Genomic DNA, 22,534 nt, shown 5'->3' on the forward strand with positions numbered 1-22,534 from the left:
CCCCCACTCTTTTCCTCTTGTATATCAATGACCTTCTTCCATTGACTGGAAATCCTATCCATAGTTTTGCCGATGATAGCACATTGCATTCAACTTTCCATTTTGAGAAACCTTGTCCTGCTCAATCAGCTTCAAGTTCTCGAAAATCTGCTGCCAATTCCTTAAATGCCGATCTTCAGGTAATTCTCCAGTGGGGCAAAGACAACTTAGTTGATTTCAACCCTTCTAAAACTCAGTCTTGTCTTATATCTCACAAAAAGGATTCTTCTGCTCCTATGCTTATCTTTAGTGACACTCAGATTTCTAGGCAAAATGATATATCTCTTTTGGGGATTACCCTGACTTCTAATCTCTCTTGGCACAAGCACATTACAAATATTGCTTCCTCTGCATCTAAAAAACTTGGTTTTCTCTTTCGCTCTCGGCGTTACTTTTCTTCCAAACAGCTGCTCACTCTGTATAAATCGCAAATCCGCCCTACCATGGAATATTGTTCCCACATCTGGGGTGGTGCCCCCAAAACCTCTCTCAGGCTTCTTGATTCCATTCAGAAGAGGGTAGTTAGGTTAATTAATGATTCATCTCTAACAGAGTCTCTCCACTCGCTTTCTCATAGACGCACTGTTTCTGCTGCATGCCTCTTCTACAGATACTTCCATGGGCACTGTTCTTCTGAATTGGCTTCTATAATTCCCGCTCTCTCTTTCAAAACAGTCCGAACACGTGCCGCCACCAGCCAACATCCATTTACTGTCCAACTGCAAACCCACAGAACCAACTTTTCATCTTCCTCATTTATTCATTCAACTGCCGTTTTCTGGAACAACCTTCCTTCATACGTATTTCCTGAAAATTACAATCTACAGAAGTTCAAGTCCAATGTCAACAAATATCTTCTTTCGTCTTCTCAACCTCCAACCCAAGCACGGTACTAAGTACTATAAGTTCTAATACCTCTCGTGTTTTGGGTTCACATAAAAAAAAAAAAAAAAAAAAGGTGGAGTTGGCCTTCTGGTCCATAAAGATATTAAAAGTAATATTTTTGAATTCAAAAGTACATCACTAAGGGAGTCAAGACTACTACTCAAGATTTCTAAGAGGTACAAACTAAAGACTATAATGATATATGCACCAACATTGAGCCACAATTATGAAGAGGTTGAAGAAATGTACACTGAAATTGAGAGACTTCTAGACAAACAGAAAACTCACTACACTACAATGATTATTGCAGGGCTTCAATGCTAAGATTGAAAAGAGACAAAACAGCACAGAAATGGAAACTATAGGAAATTTTGGAATCGGTGAAAGACTTGTGGATTTTGCAAAATCTAGAGGAATGTCAGTAATGAACACTTTTTTCCAAGAAAAGGGTGAACAGAAAGTGAACACGGAAGATCCCGAATGGATTAACAACTAATGAAATTGACTTCATCCTCACTAACAGAAGATGTGTGTGATGTTACGGTTCTGAACAAAATAAAAGTTGGAAGTTATCACAGAATGATAAGATGCACACTTGATATAGATGAAAGGAAAAAACTGACTTGAGTGAGTAATATGAAAGTCTTTGATATAACAGAAGAGGAGAAAAAGCAGTAAGTACTGGAACTTACAAACAAGTTTGAGCTTCTGCGCAGACCTTTTAGGACCAAGATATTAAGATATTGATGAGGAATACAGTAATTTTTTGAAAGTGATAAAGTCCAAGAAACCTATAGGTAAAAAGAAATCCAAAGAAAAAAAAATTAGTCATGAAACACTGTCGTGATGAACTGAAAATGGCAAATGAAGAGCAAGATAAACACTAACAGGGACAATATTGAGTATACTGAGTTATGCAAAGCCATTAGAAAGAGACCCAGAGAGGACATAAGAATATTTAACACAAGACAATTAGAACAAGCATTAAGCGAAAACAAAGGATCTAAATCAGCAATCATGAGCAGTAATACAGGAAGACAAATGGTACTATATCTGAAGAATAGTGATGGTGTACTTATAAATAGCAGAGAAGGCATAATTCAAATAGCAGACTACTACAAAGTATTATATAAGCAGAAGGAATGATCTCAGCAGTGGGAAAGATGGATCACAAATTAGCAACACATAAGACATACCCCATATTCTGCCTGCTGAGGTAGAACGTGCATTGAAGAAAATGAAGAATCAAAAAGCCCCAGGTGACGATGAAGTTACTGTAGAGTTGCTAAAATTAAGGCACAAACTGGCAAGACTCTTTGCAAAATACATGAGGAAAGGCGCAATGCCTAAGGAGTGGAATAATGCAGTCATAATTGTGCTGCATAAAGGAGGAGGTAAATTGGAAATTATAGACCAATTAGCTTCTTGTCCCATATCTACAAGTTGTTCACCAGGGTCATTACTAACAGATTAGAAAGAATACTTGGTGAGAATCAAATGAAAGAGCAAGCTGGCTTTAGTACAGGATTCTCAACTGTGGATCACCTTCATGTAATATCACAGCTAATGGATAAAGCAAATGAATATAAAACGTCATTATGCCTGGCATTTGTGAATTATGAAAAGGCATTTGTCTCCATAAAGCATAAGGCAATGTTTTGGGCACTGGAAATACAAGGCATAGACATCCCATACATTAGGATTTTGAAGAAAATATATGATAACGCTACCTCCTTTATTAGACTAGACAAAGACAGTAGCAAATTTAAAATTGAGAATTGAGTTCGATAAGGAGACAACATCTCTGACGTTTTTTACTGCTGCCCTTGAAGAATCTTTCAGAAGATTGGACTGGTGTTGCAGAAAGGTGTCAATGTGAATGGAGACTACCTAAACCATTTACGATTTGCAAATGACATTGGGATCATAAGCCATGATCCCAAAAAATTAGAGGAAAATGTTAACCAGTTATTCAGAGTTAGTAAGAATTTCGGACTAAAGATGAATACGGTTAAAATACAAGTAAATGATGAACAAGTATGCCACAGGAAGGGATGTAATCATTGATGGAGCAGAAATTAAAAAGGAGGATTCATATACTTATCTTGAACAAGTCATTAGCTGTAATAATAATAAATGGCTGGAAGTCAAGAGAAGAATAAATTTAGGAAGTATAGTCACATACTGAGGAGCAATATCCCAATTTGTCTGAAACGTAAAATAATGAACTAATGAACTCCCCGCCATGCCTTATAGAAGTGAAACTTGGGCATTCACTAAAAGAATGGAAGAGAAGCTGAAAACTACATAGCAAAGAATGGACCAAATTATATTAGGAATCAGACCGTTAGATAAGAAGAGAAACACATGGATTAGGCAGCAAACTCAAGTAAAGGACATTCTTATCAAAACTAAAGTACTGAAATGGACTTGGGCAGGACATATAGCTCGAAGACAAGTCAACAGATGGACTAAGAAAATAATGATATCGAAGAGGAGCTAAAAGAAAACCTGGAAGACAATAACAGAGATGGACAGATGAAATTCAAAAGTTCATGGGTAGTGAATGGATGGCCATTGCACAAAACAGAAGGAACTGGGAAGTTGCTGGAGAGGCCTTCATCCTGCAGTGAATTTAAAATGGCTGATGAAGGTGATGATGATCCTCACACTCTTTACATTGAACACACACACACACACACACACACACACAAAGACATCCTCCTGGCTGTGTTATGTTCCATTCTAGATAGATCCACAAACATCAAAGTAGTATATTTCGTGAGACTGTGATTCGTAGGACAACCGCCCCACACCCCTGACATCACTTCCACTATTTTGAGCCCTTTGCTTTGCTGCCCTGGGCTGAGGCATAAAATTTGTTCAAATTCAATTTAATTGGGAACACTACTAATATACTTAAATGCAGCAATACACTATACACTGATTAGCAGCAATAATATGTATTACACTATCAGGTTTACATTATTAAATCTAATTCCCCTAATAATTTGTCTAGTTCTACTTTAAATTTATTCAAACTACTTACTGCCATAACACACCAGATGGAAGTTTGGTCCATTAATGAACTATCTGGCTAAAAGCAAAGTTTCACACATCTATCCTGCAACTATCTTTCCTCATAAATTTATGTCCTCTTGTGTTATTGAACTAAGAGGAAGTTTTCCCTCAGCAATTAGCTTACTCAATCCATTCAAAACCTTAAACACAGTCATCTTGAAGATGCCCGGAGTCTAGATGCTGCAATTTGCAGAAGTGAAACCTTTCTCTTTCACTTCGCTAATCATACACTTCTCTGCACCTGTTCCAACAGATCCACATCCTTCTAAAAATAGGCTTCCATGCTTATAAGTAGTACTTAAGAAATGGCCTAACCATTACCCTATACAAGATAATCACTTCCTTATCCCTGTTTTAGAATTCTTGTATGTCATTGACAACCAAATGAGCTGTCCTCGCAGCCTATCTGCACTGTTCAGAGAAATTCATATATGACTGCACAATTATCTGCAGCCCTTCTTTATTCTTCACTACCCTCAGTGCAGTACCAAAAAGTTGCCATGTTATTCTGGGATTACTGGTACCCATGTGCAGTACCTTTCAGTTCTCAATGTCAAACTTCAGTTGCCACTTTCTCAGCCTATCTGCCTAATTTTTGTTGCCATACACACCATGATTATTGTCCTTAACCTCCCCCTCAGCCTTTTTATCATCTACAAACACAGACATTAAGCATGATATACCCTCATCAGTATTATTAATAAATATTGAAACAACAATGGGCCCAGCCGAGAACATTGGGAGGTGTTGCTAAGAAGAGCAGTGCCCATTGATCACCACTCTTTCTTCTCCCATTCATCCATCCTTGATCTATAGAAAACTTTTATGTCGAACAGTATCAAAAGCTTTTCTTAAATCTAAGTATATGTTGTCAATTAACTTGTACATTCAGTTCCTTTGTTAATATATCATAGTATTCAATCAGATTGGCCAGATAAGATTGCTCCTCAACAAATAGATGATCTTATTTCTAACTTCATTTTAGCATTAGCATTAGTAGAGACATACGATGCAAGAAAGCACGCTTATGCAGTATCAGCCAAAAAGAGAAAAAGAAAAGAAAAAAAAACCCTCCCATTTCAGCCCTCCTTTCATTCCAAATGCCTATCCAGCTCAGCCTTAAATTTATTTAGGCTATCAACTTCCACAACAAAATATGGAAGTCTGTTCCACCAATCAACCACCCACTGGCTAAAGGCAAATTTCCACACATCTATTCTACAACTGTCTTTCCTCAATTTGAATCTATGCCCTCTCAGGTTCTTAATCTGAGTAAGAATCCCATCAGCATTAATCTTGCTCAACCCATTTAAGGCCTTATACATTTCAATCAGATCACCTTGCAGGTGCCTAGTCTCCAGGCGCTGCAATTTGCAGAACTTGAAGAGCACCCCCTTTTCCCCCTCACCAATCTTGTTGGCTTTCTTTGTACTTGTTCTAGCAACTCTATATCCTTCCTAAAACGAGACCTCCAAACCTGTACACACAGTACTGTGGCCTGACCATTGCCTTGTACAATGGGATAATCACCTTCCTGTCCCTGCTAGAAAAATTCCTATATATCATTGACAAGACTCCATTACCTGCCCTGGCAGCCCATCTGCACTGCTTTGCGAACTTCATATTTGACTGCACAATTACCCCCAGGTCTTTTTCACTTTACACTTCCCTGGGTGTTGTACCACATAGTTAAGTTTCTCTTGGGTTTTTACGATCCATATGCAGTACTTTGCATTTGTCAATCTTAAACTTCAGTTGCCACTTCTTGGCCCATTTGCCCAACTTATCTAGATCCAGTTTGAGTAGCATACTGTCTTTATTGTCATTAACAACTCTGCCAACCTTTGTATCATCTGCAAACTTGGACATTAATCCTGATATACCTTCATCAATATCATTGAATAATACACAAAACAACAATGGGCCCAGCACCGAATCCTGGGGAACCTCACTAATAACATTTGTCCACGAAGAGCAGTGTCCATTGATTACCACTCTCTGTCGTCTCCCACTCAACCATCCCTTTATTCATTGTAGTAAATTACCCATAATTCCATACCTCTCCAATTTGTACAGCAGTCTTCCATGTTCAACAGTTTCAAAAGCTTTCCTGAAATCCAAGTATATGATATCAAAATTATTTTTGACATTCAGTTCCTTTGTGACCACATGGTAGTATCCAATCAAATTGGTCAGACAAGACCTCCCATCAATATGTTATTGATGATCCTGCAATGCTTCCTTAACCAGTGACTCCATTATTTTCTCTGGAACACAAGTTAACCTAACACAGTGATTTTCAACCGGGGTGCTGCAACAACGTTCCAGGGGTGCCACGTAATTTGGGTTTAAGTTACTTTAATTTATTATTTTTTAATTTATATGTTTATTTCATTATAAAAAGCGTACAGTATCTTTTAAATTTGTGGTAATCTAAAATGTAATTTTTATAATTATTTGAAATGTAATTTTTATAATTATGTTATTGTAATAAATATCATATATATATATATATATATATATATATATAGAGAGAGAGAGAGAGAGAATTGAATCTAACAGGCAGAAAATTGAGTAGGGGTGCTGCAAAATAAAATAAATTACTCAGGGGTGCCATTATTAAAAAAAGGCTGAAAACCACTGAACTGACAGGTCGATAGTTACTTGTGTCACCTTTTGAACCCCTTTGTGAATTGAGGTCACATTTTGCACACCTCCAGTCCATGTGGACTTCCCATGAGTCCAAGGAAGCTCTCATAATTATGGCTAAGAGTTTGCTTACTTCCTTTGCTGCCTCTTCTAATATAACTAGATAGATCCTGTCCACCCCAGGTTCCTTCCTTTTTCAGGGAAAACAGTGGCCCCTTTGGTTGTAACGCAATTAAGCTTACAGATATGTAATTACTCACTTCACTCTTTGATTTCCCTTTCTGAATTGGAGATAGATTTATATCTGAAGATCTTAGGGCCTCTCCCGAATCCAAGGATGCTCTTATAATTGACCAAAATTTAGCTAACCTCTTTTGCTGTCTCTTAAACACCCCCCCCCCCCCAGCCAATTTAATGGCATCTGGCTCACTAGGGTCATGCAACCCTAGTGAGCCAGATGCCATTAAATGCAAAGAAAAAATTATCTCTCAGAGCAAAATCAGTGTCAGTTTATTCTTCAATTATTGTTTATTCCTTTTGATCTGCATCGTGAATTGCTTTGTTAATGAAAAATGTGTTATTTCGTTTGGCCATAAACAAATGAAATACAGCCATCCCTGATTAACGTAAGGGTTGCGTTCTGTGGAACCCTACGTAAGTCAGAATTTCCACCATACTTGTACAGCACTTGCAACTGTGCTCTCTGAATTGATTGAATCCAAAAAGAAATGTTCGATGAACATGTGAATAGAATTATTTATTGTATTTATTCAATTTTTTATCTCATGCGCAGGAAAAATTACAAAAGCGTGCCATTTAAAAATTTTCAAAATTATAAAATTACAAAAAAAAGAGAGGAGACAGGCATAACATCAGTAAGTTTTACCTCTCGAGCATCGTTGCCAGAATCGACATCTTCAACTGATAAGTATGCTGCTGTGGAGATCTAGAAGGAGTTGGCTGCTCAACCTTAAAAAAAGAACATATTAATGGATGACTGGACGGCAGCGTTTTTCTTTTCATCATAGGTTTCTTTGTAGCAAGCAAGCATATCATTCACCCCTCTGTTAACTTTTAAGAATCATTTGCTGTTGAGATCAATCTTCTGAAACCTTGCCATTGCTGATGCAATTTCACGAAATGCCATTGCCATCTCTTTCTTGTGATGAAGCGTCTCGGCTCCTCATTCGGTTCATCTTGAGCTTCCTCAGCATTTTGTTCTTTCACTATCGCTGCCTGCAAGTCAATAAGTTCTTTGTTAGATAATTCCTTCTCTTCCTCAATTAACTTCTCCATGTCTTTGGGATCAACCTCAAACTGAAGTAGCTCTGCAACCTTTACAATCTTATCTGTAACCTCTTCATATGATTCATCTTTTACGAAGCCTTTTACGTGCCATGGGCATATTTTCTTCCATGCGGCATTTAAACACCTTTTAGTAATTTCCATCCAGGCTTTATTAATGTTTAAGATTGTGTGGTAAATATTGTAAGATTTCCAAAAGTCTCTTAATGTAAAATTTTTCTCATCTACTGCAGACAATGCCTGAGCAAATGTGCATAAATAGTATGCTTTTAAATTCAAAATAACACCCTGATCCTTAGGTTGGATGAGTGAAGTCGTATTTGATGGTAGAAATATGACTCTCATGTTCGAATTGAAATCATCTATATGCATAGGATGCCCAGGAGCATTATCTAATAGAAGCAAAATCTTGAAAGGAACGTTGTTGTCTTTACAATATTTTTCAACCTCGGGAATGAAGCAGCATTTAAACCAATCCTCAAAGAGAGATATTGTTATCCATGCTCTCTGGTTTGATCGGAAATGCACTGGTAGGGTGGCTTTATTGATGCCCCTAAATGCACGAGGATTTCCAAACTGGTACACAAGCAGTGTTACTAATCTGTAATCTCCTGCTGCATTAGCCCTAAGCAAGAGCATGGCCCTATCTTTTGAAACCTTGAGACCTGGAATTGTTTTTTTTTCTCTTTGGAAAAGACAATTCCAGAAAGTCTCTCTGTATTGCCTTCCAATACAGAGCAGTCTTGTCAGTGTTAAAAATTTGCTGCTTTAAATAGCCACCTTCATCAATAATTTTTTCCAAAACATCGCAAAATTTCTCTGCAGCTGCAGAATCAGCACTGGCTACTTCACCGCATACTTTAATGTTTTGGAAACCAGCGCGATGCTTGAACTAGTGATTGCATTACCGGTAAATGGCGGAAAACACGCCTCGATAAAATTACCAATAACTCTACTTTTTACCAGTTTTGGCATTGCATCTAAATGAGTAATCGAAAGACTTCCTATGCCAAAAATACTTTTCCTATTCTCTGTTATTTCTGAGGGACTGGATTGCATACTACCCAACACAAGTAACAATAAGCTTATCACAGTTATTTCCGGAAGCGACAATGGCACAAGTGAACCTTGCACGAATGCAGCGGTTCCTAATGGAACTCTATGTAGATTTGCATTAGGACAAGTTTCTGTTTTATCTATAAAAATAATTTGCTTAACTGATAAGTAAAATACTAAAAATTTTTATTTTTAGTGATGAATAAAAATTCGCTTTGGCATTACTTCAATCGCACACAAAGAAGAGACGCAGGTCTCTGTATGCAGTGCTCAAAAACTATCAGACCAGTAGGTGGGAATACTAGTGGACTGCATAATCACCTCCAGCGACATCATATCATCAATTTATTGAAACGAAAAGCAGAAGAAACAATTGAAGGTAAAGCTAGTACAACTACATCCATTGAATCTCATCAAAAAATTACTTTTTTTGAGAAAATGCATGATGACTCTTCCAGCTGTAATATCTCGTATGACTGCACTAGATGGATTTTCATTCTCAAAATTTTGTGCATCTGAAGATTTGAAAAAACTTGTCTGTAAGTGGTTACGTAAATATTCCGAAGTCACCGAACTCAATTAAAAATATTCTCAAAGAATATGCACAAAAAATTCATGAAGAGGTAGTAAAAGAAATATCAGAGCACAAACTTCACGGAGAATCATTCAGTGTAACATGTGGCGAATGGACATCGCTAAAAAACTTGCTATATGAACATTGTTCTGCATGCAAGTGATAAATTTTGGAATCTCGGTTTGATTTGCATATATGGATCTCTATGTGCTGAAAACTGTGTTGAATCGTTAGAAATAAAATTAAATGAATTTATTGTTAAATTAAAAAGTATTGTTTTTGTAATACTGATGGGGCTGCATCAATGAAGAAAGTTGTAAAAATTATTAATGTGAACAACCAATTGTGTATGGCTCACAGAATTCAGTTGGCAGTAGTGAAAATACTTTACGACAAAAGCGATTCTCAAGAAAGGGAGGAACAAATAGATTCTGAGCGTGATAATGAGGATGTAGATTCAGAAGTCTTTGCAAATGAGTTTGATGGCTTAGAAGTGACATAAGAACATTTGATTGATGGTGATTATGATATGAATGCTTTACAAGATGAACATTTGAATTTTTTAATAACGAAAATACGAAATGTTGTCAAAATGTTTCACAAGTCACCCATTAAAATGATATTCTTCAGAAGCATATTACAGAGGAATTGGGTAAATGTCTCTGATATTGGACTCTGAAACATTGGAGCAGTTTGTTGGCCATGTTGGAGCATTTTTCCAGAAGTAAAAAATTCTGTTAGAAAGAGTCTCATTGACATTAATTCAAATGTGACCTTTGCTGAAAATGAACTTGTGCTGCCCTCAAACACAATATTGATATTACAGCCTATAAAGGTAGCAGTACAATCATTGCATTGTGAAAACATGACTTTGTATGTTGCAGATAAACCAATAGAATTCATGTTAGATGTACTATCCAAACAAAATTTCTTTTTAAGTAATGAACTGAAGCAAGAAATTATCTTGCAAGTGAAAGAAAGACGTACCATTTACTCTGATATTTTACGGTTTTTACATAACCCAGAAATATTAAACGGGGGGGGGGGGGAGATAAGTATGGAATTTTCAATACTGTAAGTAAAAGTATACTGTTGAATGAAATTGTAGAACTACTCAAGTGCATATCTGACAATGATAAAGAATTAAAGGAAGATCATGTTGTTAGCTACTCGCTCAGAACAACACCATCAACTTCCAATTCATCCACAGCAACTGATTCAACCACAGACCCTACAAATACACTTTTAATGATGAAAGAGAAATTGAATTTATTCATTAAACATAAAACCAGCTTAGATGTTGATCACACTAATGTAAAGAAAATGATATGTAGAAAAGATGCAGTGAAAAAAGAAATAAATTACTTCACAGATCAAAAACTGAAAGGAAAATTTCTGAAAAATGTTTTCGATGCATTAATGACAATTTGTCCAGCATAAGTATGGAATTTTCAATACTGTAAGTAAAAGTATACTGTTGAATGAAATTGTAGAACTACTCAAGTGCATATCTGACAATGATAAAGAATTAAGGGAAGATCATGTTGTTAGCTACTCGCTCAGAACAACACCATCAACTTCCAATTCATCCACAGCAACTGATTCAACCACAGACCCTACAAATACACTTTTAATGATGAAAGAGAAATTGAATTTATTCATTAAACATAAAACCAGCTTAGATGTTGATCACACTAATGTAAAGAAAATGATAAGTAGAAAAGATGCAGTGAAAAAAGAAATAAATTACTTCACAGATCAAAAACTGAAAGGAAAATTTCTGAAAAATGTTTTCGATGCATTAATGACAATTTGTCCAGCTAGCATTGAATCAGAACGAGCATTTTCTAATTCAGGTACTATTTGCACTAAAATTAGATTGAGGTTAGACGATGGGAGTTTTAATACACTATGCTTTTTGAGAGGCTATTTTCTTTAATAATAAAAAACGAGTGATTAATTCTAAGTATTTATTAAATTCAGTCGTGATATTTTCCATAATTTTCTTATAATGCTGCTTAGACATTTCTATGTATAACTTTAAAAAAATAAATGTTTTCTCATTCTCTGTATCAGTAAGTTAGTTTTATTGTAAAATTTGTATTTTGCAAATTCTCATTTAATCCTTTTTTCACGTTACTATGTTTAATTTTCAGTAATAAATGATTACTCATTCGCTCTTTCAATAATTCAGTTTTATTGTAAAATGTTTGTATTTTGTAAATTCCCGGCAATCCGTTAAATTTAAATACAGTTACCGAATTACCGGTAGTGAGATAACCGGTAGTGAGTAAATTTGCAATCCCTAGCTTGAACCTATTATACCACCTGTTGCTTGCCACAAACTTGGCTTGGGGTTTGCCTTACTTATCCTTAATATCTTCATAAATACTTCTTGCTTTTGCTTGAATAGCCATTGGACTCAAGGGCACTTGCTTCTGAATCTGATTTTCCATCTGAATTATTAATAGCTGTTCCATCTTCGATATAGCACCTGAACACTGTTTTATGATCAATGTTGATCTTAAGTGCGTTGATCCTTTGACATGTTCTTTTATATGCACACTATCCTTTAAAATAGTATTCACTATTGAAACAGCTAGACCCAATTCCCTTGCAATAGACGACAAACTTTGTCTTGCTTCGTACTTCTTAATCATTTTCATTTCTAAATTAATTTTGTTTCGGTTCCTAGCGCTACCAGCACTTGCACTTTCTGTTGGTCCCTTTCCCTTCATTATTGTAATACATAAATAGGAATGAAGAGAAGTTCCTGAAAATTTGTTTTTAAATGATTGAAGATTTCAGTGAAGGGGAAGTCATTTAACCATAATACCGTAACATAAAAACCCACAGAATTCCAGTTATCGGTATTATCGCAATGCAATAAGATCTTGTTTGTTATTTGGTTTTTAGGAGCATTAGCAACTAAAGCCATATTGCTCCTGGAATATGCGGTGGTCATTCCCTGACCTTTCCGCATCCTCCGCATTTGGTGGTGACGGGCTCGAACCCCGGTCTAATCAAGAAGCGCGTGCTACGCACTGCCGCTGCTGCTGCTGCTCCTTCCCACCTGGCTACAGAGGTGCCGATAAGATCTTGTTTACTACCTGTTTATAATAGATTGCGCTAACAGAAAAGCCCAATAAACCGGAAAGTGCAAATTGTTTTTATTGTTTTTTGGTCGTGACCTCCAGAAATGTGCTTTAGAAAAATATCACAAAGGTGTTCAAAATTTGATTCTTGTAACAGGAACATATGATAACGATGAAAGTGTAGTGCACTTTCCATTATAAATATGACATTTTAGAGAGATAAATAGCTTAGTAATATAGCAAATTTTTCATCTTCCAAGGCCTTGGAACGAATTACAAAAAAAAAACAATATGCTATTGGGTTCACATTACGATAGTTTCACAATACCTCCATTAATCCCTACAGATGAAAAATGTTTCCATATTTTTTTCAGTTTGCACCAGCCGGCAAACTGAAAAAAACTTACGTGAAGTCGAATTTGCATAAGTCGTGGAGTTCCTGTAGTTGATGCCTGCCGGTTTACGTTAATATTTCATGTAAGCTGGTATTTATATATGCTTTGGGTTTCAGTATCTCCTGATAATTTTTAAGCATCACATGTATTTTTTTTCTCTGCCATAGTCTCATTAGTTCATCTGACATCTGTTTGGGTGTAAATGTTGAATAGCGTTTCTGAGTTGGTATGAAAAGCCTAGTAACTTTTTATGATTACTTCCTTGAATGTTTCCTATTTAGAATTTGCTGTTGGTCACATCATCAGTTGGTCCTGCTGAATAGGTTTTAAAAACTGAGATCACTGTGGTCACCTTTTTGAAAGCAAAAACCTTTCCCATTGCACTTGACAGTGGTTACATCTTTAAGTGAGTACCACATCAGTACACTCTGATTACTGCCACCTATTGGTTCATTTGTCTGCAGATTGTTAATGCATAAAGTGTTGCTGCTGATAATCAGAAACAAGAATGTTGTTTTATCTTTTTTGCCTTTCTAACATTTTGATGTATAAAAAACAGTCATCTGATTAATCCAAAAAAGTCTTGTTATTGTGTAAGCAACTAACCCACCAGTTCCAGTCAATATCTGGAAAGTTAAATTCCCCATTATAAGACATTCTGATTTACTGGCCCTCTCTCTTTGTCCATATAGTTGTTCATTATACTCGTCACAATCATTAGATCTGTAACATACTCCTAGCCTGATTTTAGTTTTTTCCAGCATTTAGTTGCATCAGACTGGATCAACATTTCACCTTTATCTGCTGGGTTTTACTGTCTTAGATTCTGCGTGCTTCTTAAGTATGCAGAATCCTCCTCCCCTTTCTATTCTGTGCTAGGCTAAAGGTTGTTTTTTTTTTCAGCTCTGTAAAAGATATAAAACAAAGCTGCTTTACAGTGATTAAAGATAAAATAACGTGATAGAATAGAAGCAGGAAGACTTGGTGAGTTATAAGATTGCATTTTTGGTCATTTGGAGAGGTATAATTTTAAAAATTTAAGGAGATAAACATTCATTTAATTAATTTTATAGACATATTGGGCAATGGCTGTCTATGTATTGCAGGTGTAACTTGCTTGCACTATCTAGTATAGGTAAAATTCAAGGTCATAACTATTATTTTAATATTGACATACAGTAAGAGAAGAAAGTGGTTAAGTAAGAAGAGTAAGGTTGTTTAAGAAAATTAAGCATAGAAGGTGTATTTATTTAAGGGATTGGTTAAGTGGAAGGAAGATATCTGTTATTCAGTATTTTGAAGGTTATTGGTAGTTCCATTTATCAGCCATGATATCCTTCCTTGTCCTGTTTGAAAGGGAGTTATCAGCACCATCTCATTTGGTTGTATATTATTATTATTATTATTAGTGGTATAGGATGCAAGGAAACAAGCTTATAAAACATCAGCCAAAAAAAAAAGCCCTTCCACATTACCTGTCCCCCCCCAATAGTTTGTTTTTTATTGAATTTATTTGAACTGCCCACTTCCACTACACCAGATGGAAGTTTGTTCCAATAGTCATCCACCTGCTGGCTGAAGGCAAACCTCACATATATCCTACAACCATCTTTCCTCAATTTGAATTTGTCACCTCGTGTCACCTCAAGAGGAATACCATCAGCATTAAGCTTGTTCAATCCATTCAAAGCATTAAAAACCTCAATCAGATCACCTCGCAGGTGCCTAGTCAAGATTCTGCAAATTGCAGCATCTTGACACTAGGCACCTGCAAGGTGATCTGAAGCCTGTCTTAGTAAGACCACCTTTTCATTCTCTTCACCAATCTTATTGCCCTTCTCTGTTACTTGTTCCACAGCTGTACATCCTTCCCGAAATGAGGCCTCCATACTTGTATGTAGTCTCAAGATGTAGCCAAACCATTGCCTTATATAATGGAGTAATCACTTCTTTGTCTTCGCTAGCAAAGTTCCTGTATATCATAGACAAAACTCCATGAGCTGTTTTGGCAGCCTGTCTGTATTGCTTAGAGAACTTCATATCTGACTGCACAGTTATCCCCCAGGTCATTTTCGTGTAGTAACTCAGAATTGGTACATTAATCTTGCATTTATCAGTATTGAATTTCAACTGCTTTTTCTCAACCCATTGGCCTAATTTGTTTAAATCTTGTTGCAGCAGCTTACCCTGATTACTGTCATTAACCAAAATGCCAACCTTTGTATCATCAAGAGCACTAACTTGCTCTTAATGCTGCTCAAATTTGTACACTAGTCTTTTATGTGCAACAATATCAAAAGCTTTGCTGAAAGCAAAGTAAATGATATAAAATTTTTTTATTTTTTTATTTATTTATTTTTTGCATCCAGTTCCTTTGTTACTGCATTATAATATCAAGTCAGATTGGTCAGACAAGGTCGCCCCTTAACAAATTTATGCTGTGAGTGCAGTACAAGTCCATTCCTGTCTTGATGATTTGGCATTACTTCTTTAACAAGGATCTCCATAATTTTCTTGTAACAGAAAGTTAAGCTTGAGGTCTGTAATTACGCATGTCCGCCTTTGTAGATTCGGGATACATTTGCCTATCTCCAGTCCATTGTGGCCTTCCCTATCTCTTCCATCATGCATATGATTGATGACTTTTGAGGTTATGATGAACGTCGTGGCGAGATCCAGTATTCCTTACATTTCGAGGGTACAGCTCTAAAACGGTGTTCGCAGGCCGGCCGCCATTTAGTACACTGGACCGAACCTATTGGTAACTCTCTAGGAGGCTTCCGGATCAGCTAGTGTATAATCTTGCTACCTCTACTCTGCCAGATAGTGACTGGAGGGAGTCCGAGTAGTGTGTATGCGGGGAGCATTGTCGAGGCCATGTTATGTCAAGGATCTGGGTATATTCTTATCACGTGTACGCCATGTCCAAAAATTTCATTACTTCATACAGCATGTCCCACCCACTTTTTCTTACTATTGAATACACCATGAATTGTCAAACTAATAGAGAAAGCTTATCTGCGAAAAGATCTAAACCTCCCAAGGACTTCCTAATTCATTTCACAAATATATGTGGTCTCAATTCTAATATCAACGATGTCCATTTCCACTTTCAGTCTGCCAAACCCCATGTACTTTTTCTGACAGAATCTCAGTTATCGGTTGATTCAATTACTGCTCATCTCAGATGCCCAAATTATTCGCTGTATGATTCCTTTCACCTCAAAGGTGGTACTTGTGCAAATGTCCATTCTGATATTCCCTGTCAGAGACTTGGCAATTTGGAATCTCCTCTCTTTGATATTCTCTGGCTTAAAATCTCTCTACCTCATTGTGTCAAATTAATCTGTTGTCTCTACCGTTCTCCCAACTCCACTAATCACTTGGGGCTCTTTGACTTCCTCTCTTTGCAACTTGACTTTCTCCAGTCCAACTTTCCTAACAGTGAGGTAATTTTCCTTGGTGATTTTAATGTTCACAACTCCAGCTGGCTTCCGTTTTCTAGTCACACCGACCCATTCCCAACCTCGTGTTGGGAATGGGTCGGTGTGACTAGAAAACGGAAGCCAGCTGGTATTACAAGAATGCAAAATGGGATGACCTGCGAGACTTCTTTTCTTCTTTTCCTTGGTCGGATTACTGTTTCAAAACTTCTGATGTCAACGTTTGCTCAGATCGTGTCAGTGAAATTATTCTTGCAGGAATGGAATCCTTTATCCCACACTTCACTTTAAAATCTCGTCCCTTATCTAAACCTTGGTTTTCCAATAAATGTGCTAAGGCTGTTCAAGGAAGAATGTTGCATATCGTAATTGGCATGTTTCTAATTCTTCAGTTTCATTTTCTGCCTACACCAAAGCTCGCAACAATTGTAAAGCAGTTATTAATCAGTGCAGACTAGAGTTTGAACAGGCTAAGGGTAGAAAACTTGCTTCTTGCCCTAATGGTAGCCGAGCATTCTGGTCTCTTGCCAAAGCTATTGGCCGCAACTTTTGCCCATCTCTGCTCCCACCTCTTTCCAAACCAGATGGTTCTGTTGTCACTTAAGCCAAGGAAAAAGCTGACCTGCTAGCATCCCATTTTTCTTCCAGCTCATGTATTAATGATCTTGGTAAAACACCTCCCACCATTCCCAACATGCTCCATTCAATGCCTCCTGTTGTCTTCCGTCAAAAGGATATCAGAAGGATTTTGATGAATCTTGATGCTAAGAAAGCTCCAGGCCCTGATGGTATTTCTCAACTTGTTCTCAAAACCTGTGCTACTGAACTTACTCCTATTCTTTGCCGCCTTTTTTCACTTTCTTATTCCAAAGGTGTTTTTCCTTCTGCTTGGAAATTTGCTCATATCCAGCCAGTTCCTAAAAAGGGTGACAAATCCGTCCCATCCAATTATCATCCCATTGCAATTACTTCTACTCTTTCTAAAGTAATGGAGAAATCAATTAACCGCCAACTCTTAAACTACCTAGAAACCTTCCATCTGATCAACGATCGCCAGTATGGATTCCGTCATTGTCGATCCACTGGTGATATTCTGGCTTATGTTACCCATTTATGGACTAATTTAATGGAAAGGTTCGGTGAAACACAAGTAGTTGCTCTTGACATCTCAAAGGCTTTCGATCGTGTTTTGCATAAAGGTCTTCTAAACAAGCTTCCATCTTATGGTTTGCCAACTGTTTTTAGTAATTGGTTATCCAGTTTTCTCTCTGATCGCTCACTAAGGTTGATGGTAGATGGCTCTCTAACTTCTCCACTAATGCCGGTGTCCCCAAAGGTTCAGTTCTTTCCTCCACTCTTTTCCTCTTGTATATTAATGACCTTCTTCCATTGAAGATTTTCTATGATGTGAATGGAGTTTTTTTTTTCTTTTTCTGAGTGTAGAGTACTTCAGTTGGAGGCATACGTGGATGCAGTACTCCGTTCATTAATCTTAGTAGGGTGTCTGTCTCTATTGTGATGGAATATGAATAAGTAGGAATTGAGTATGGAGTTAGTTAGCACTAGCCTAGAATGAATTTCTATTTGTATGGGAAAGATTTTGGGTATTCAACTGGTCTAGCTAAAATCTATCCCATGGATTGGATTTTGGGACTTCAAGAAATGTACTATGTACAGGCACTCCCCGGCTTACATAATACTCGACTTAACAGAAATTTGACTTTACATAAGTTTTTGCCGGCCAGTGGAAAGGTATTTTATGCTTGTGCAGCATAAGCCTCAGGCTTCCTTGCATCATATGGCTAATACTAATAATATTATATTTACATTCACTTCCCCACAAATATATCGGATCAATAATATATATATATTTAAGTTCATTTTTATATACATTGCACTCCCATTTTCAAATTCTGCATTCCTTATGTCTCCAGTATTCCTACAACATCTGTATTTAATGACTTATTTAGCACTTCAAGTTCATCAAAATTTTACTTAACTCTCAGCATTAGTGTAAACACAATTACCACTTTACTTTTAGTAACCCTGATACAGCCCACGTATTTGCTATTGTTCCATGATGACTCCAGCATGCCTTGTAATCCTCGACACCTTGCTTTCTTGGCCTGCATGTCCCAATAGAAGCAGTGCAAGAAATGCTTATTCAGCTGCTATTAATCTATAAATGTGTGTATCTCTGCAAGTTAGCAGTTTTGCAACCTGCTTAATACTGCCCTGTTAGTATCAGCAAATAGGCTTAAGTTCTGCAAATTGCAGTGCTTGGAGACTAGGCACATGCGAGGTGATCTGATTGTGGTGTATAAGGCCTTGAATGGGTTGAGCAAGCTCAATGCTGATGGGATTCTGTCCCTTGCTCAGATTAAGAACCTGAGGGGGCATAGATTCAAATCGAGGAAAGACAGTTGTAGAATAGATGTGTGGAAATTTGCCTTTAGTCAGTCAGTGGTTGATTGGTGGAACAGACTTCCATCTTTTGTTGTGGAAGTTGATAGCCTAAATAAATTTAAGGCTGACTTTTAAATACAAATAATATATAATATATTAATCAATAATATTGTTAACAGAATATTTTAGGGCTAAAGCCTCAGGTTACATAGGGAGTTAACTGACTTACAAATTAGTGCAGTTGCATCATTTCTGTACATAGCCAACTACTTAAGTAGTTATAAATTGGCATCATTAAGTATATCTCATTGTGAATACCTTCATGAATTGCCATGATAACATGAAACGTTACTTATTCGATTACCTCGAATAAGTAACGTTTCACATAGGATAAGACTATTGTTACTTTTTCTCACTGGATACCATCATCCATACGGCATCGTTTCGAAGCCTATTGGCTCCTTATCAGTGGGTGGGTGGGCAGGTACACTGGTGTTGTAATGATGAAATGATATTGCACTACCTCAAATAAGTAACGTTTCACATAGGATAAGACTATTGTTACTTATTGTCAGCAGATACCATCACCCATACGGCACTGTTTCGGAGCTTATTGGCTTCTCATCAGTGGGTGGGCAGGTACTCTGGTGTTGCAATGATGACAATCCAGTTGCGAAGTATAACTCCACAATATGAGAGATGTCAGTTAACTCCCTACATAACCTTAGGCTTTAGCCCTAAACTATTCTGTTATCTAAATTACTCCACACCATCAGGCCTCTCATATTGTGGAGTTATACTTTGCAACTGAGTTGTCATCATTGCAACACCAGGGTACCTGCCTACCCACTGATGAGGAGCCAATAAGCTCCGAAACTGTGCCGTATGGTCTGGGTGATGGTATCTGCTGAGAATAAGTAACAATAGTCTTCTCCTTTGGTGAAGCGTTACCTATTCGAGGTAGTGCAATATCATGGCAACTCATTGTAAAGGTTCACAATAAGTAGTTGGCTACATACAGAAAATATGGAACTGCACTAATGTGTATGTCAACAATATTGTTTAACAATTACAGTCATCTCATAAAAATAGGATCATTAAATAAATAATAATATGAACTAATAATCACACAAAGAATACAGATATTATTGAAAGAGTATAACATCAAAATTACATTTTTAAATAACGTACTATGTTCGATATCAAACGAAACATACACATTGAGAATGAAGTATACACTCTATTTCAAGTAATTTTCAAGTCGACTTGCTCAAGTGCTCTTGGAGTTACGATAATGTGGGTAAGAAGGCAGTAAGCTCATTGATAGAAATGTGGAAAATACAAAGGGTACTAGGAAAGTTTTGCAATATGACGCAACAATGAATCACAGGAAGCTGCTTGTTGCTGCATATTGAGACATGTTCATACGTGCATAGTAGCCGCCGCGCCAAGTCGATGGGCTCAGTTATTCATTAGTAGTGAGAGTGTAAAGTGCTTGCGATGGCATCGTGGTCACGAAATGAGATAAGGACAGTTTTGCGGTATAATTTCGTGCGTGGTTTAACCATAGACCAGTGCTTAGAAGAAATGACTCTTGCACTAGATGATGATTGTCCACATCGTACAACGATATTCAGGTGGTATAGAGAATTCCAAAGGGGAAATTTCACTCTGGAGGATTCTGAGAGGCCGGGAAGGCCACGAACGTCAGTTACGGAGGAAAACGTTACTGCTGTGAGGAAAATGCTTGACGAAAACAGGCGAGTGACCTACCAACAGATAGAGGATACTTTGGGCCTAAATGCACCAGCAATTCGTTCGATTCTGCAAGATCATTTGCACGTGAAGAAACTTTGTTCTCTCTGGGTGCCGCATCAACTGACTGAAGAGCAGATGACACGACGTGTGACTTGGTGCCGGGAGATGTTAAAAAAGTTTGATAAGGGACAATCTCGGTATGTGAACAACATCGTGACAGGTGACGAGACTTGGCTGTACTATTACGATCTGCCGACCAAGGCTCAAAACAAAGTTTGGGTCTTTGATGATGACGACACACCCGTAATTGTCAGAAAATTCCGATCTGTAAAGAAGAAAATGATAGCTGTATTTTTCAAATCGAGTGGAATTGTGGAACGTGTCGTTTTGGACACGCAGAAGACAGTCACAGCTAAGTGGTATACTGAACAATGCCTGCCTAAAGTCATTGGATCTATGAAGAACCTGCGGCCAAAGTCAAGAATGGACACCTGGTACCTCCATCGCGATAATGCTCCAGCTCACCGCGCCAAAGCCTGCACCGAATATTTGACCACGACAGGACTGAAACTTCTCGAGCACCCTCCCTACAGGCCAGACCTTGCTCCCTGCGACTTTGCACTGTTCCCGCATGTGAAAATGAAGCTAAAAGGGAGGCGGTTTTCCAGTGATGAGGACCTTCTACGGGCTTGGGACGAGTGTGCTTTACTCCCTAGTGAAACTTGGCAGAACTGGTTTAAAGATTGGTTTTGGAGGATGGAGAGGTGTATTGAATGTAGAGGAAATTACTTTGAAAAAATTAAATAAACAAAGCTGTATTGCAAAACTTTCCTAGTACCCTTTGTATGCAGATGATATTATTTAGACCATTTGAGTGCAGGGCCCTGTTTGACAGAACTGGTTGAACATGCTTGTGGCTGGCCCTGGAAGTGATATGTATCTTAATACCGACACAGATAAGAGTATGTTCGCTCTCTAGAATAATAATGCCTCTTTGAAAGTTTTTGATGCAGGCAGAGTTTGTGTTAAATTTTTTCTAACCAGAGATGTAAATTTATTATTTTTTAAGGTGGTGTAAGTTGCTACATCACTCAGGTGATGATAATATTAGTCTTGTTTCCTGGCTCCAGTGACTATGCATAAGTGAATTTTAGACTTTGACATTAATTCTTTAGTTTTGTTCTTTTGATGTTCTGAAAGTAATCAGTATTAGGTAGCCTGTCTGTGGGCTGCTTTTATTCCATGAGAATTGTACTAGTTTTGTATTAAAACAGCACCTGTTTCTCAAGGTTTAACAACATTCCTATTCTGTATGTTTATAAATATTTGCATTTATTTTTTACTTTGTTTCATTGCCTCAACATATGATATGCTTTATGAGCCATCTAATTAGATTTAAAAAAATACTGTAATACTTAAATTTTATTTTTATCTGAGGAAAATAGTGTTGTGTGTTTATTTCATCCACATCCTTAAAATGATTTTAATAAATGTATTATATGTATGTGTGTGTGAGAGATTATAATTTTTAATAATCATGTTTTTTTTTTCTTCCCCCCCCCCACTCCTAGAGCAAGAAAGGAACATTAATGGTGAATGTACGTTGGTATTATCGGTTATCTGAGGTTCCAGAAACAGTGTATCAGCTTCTGGTTCAGGATAGAAATACAGAAAATAGTAAGTATTTTTTTATTTATCAAAGAACAACATGCAGTATCAGTCATTTAAAAATTTTTGGTTTTTTAGAGTTAACTTGATTCAAGCAACAAGGCCTTTTTTCTTTTTTCTTTTTGCCTTGAAAAAAGAAAAAAATAATAATAAGATATGGGTAGTAGCATCGTGATCACC

At 37.1% G+C, this 22,534-nt stretch overlaps 1 protein-coding gene across 4 annotated transcripts in view; it reads left to right on the top strand.

Moving 5' to 3' along the window:
* Positions 1-22,534, top strand: part of LOC150074890 (uncharacterized) — a 618,385-nt gene that overhangs the window by 281,082 nt on the left and 314,769 nt on the right. For all 4 annotated transcript variants that reach the window (XM_090389408.1, XM_090389412.1, XM_090389409.1 and 1 more), the window contains one exon: positions 22,258-22,363. In XM_090389408.1, the coding sequence (XP_090245534.1) occupies positions 22,258-22,363 (106 nt within the window). The remainder of the gene's footprint in view (positions 1-22,257; positions 22,364-22,534) is intronic.

This window comes from Mastigoproctus giganteus, unplaced genomic scaffold (assembly GCF_048544385.1).
Source record: "Mastigoproctus giganteus isolate SK-2022 unplaced genomic scaffold, ASM4854438v1 scaffold_16, whole genome shotgun sequence".
Lineage (NCBI taxonomy): Eukaryota > Metazoa > Arthropoda > Arachnida > Uropygi > Thelyphonidae > Mastigoproctus > Mastigoproctus giganteus.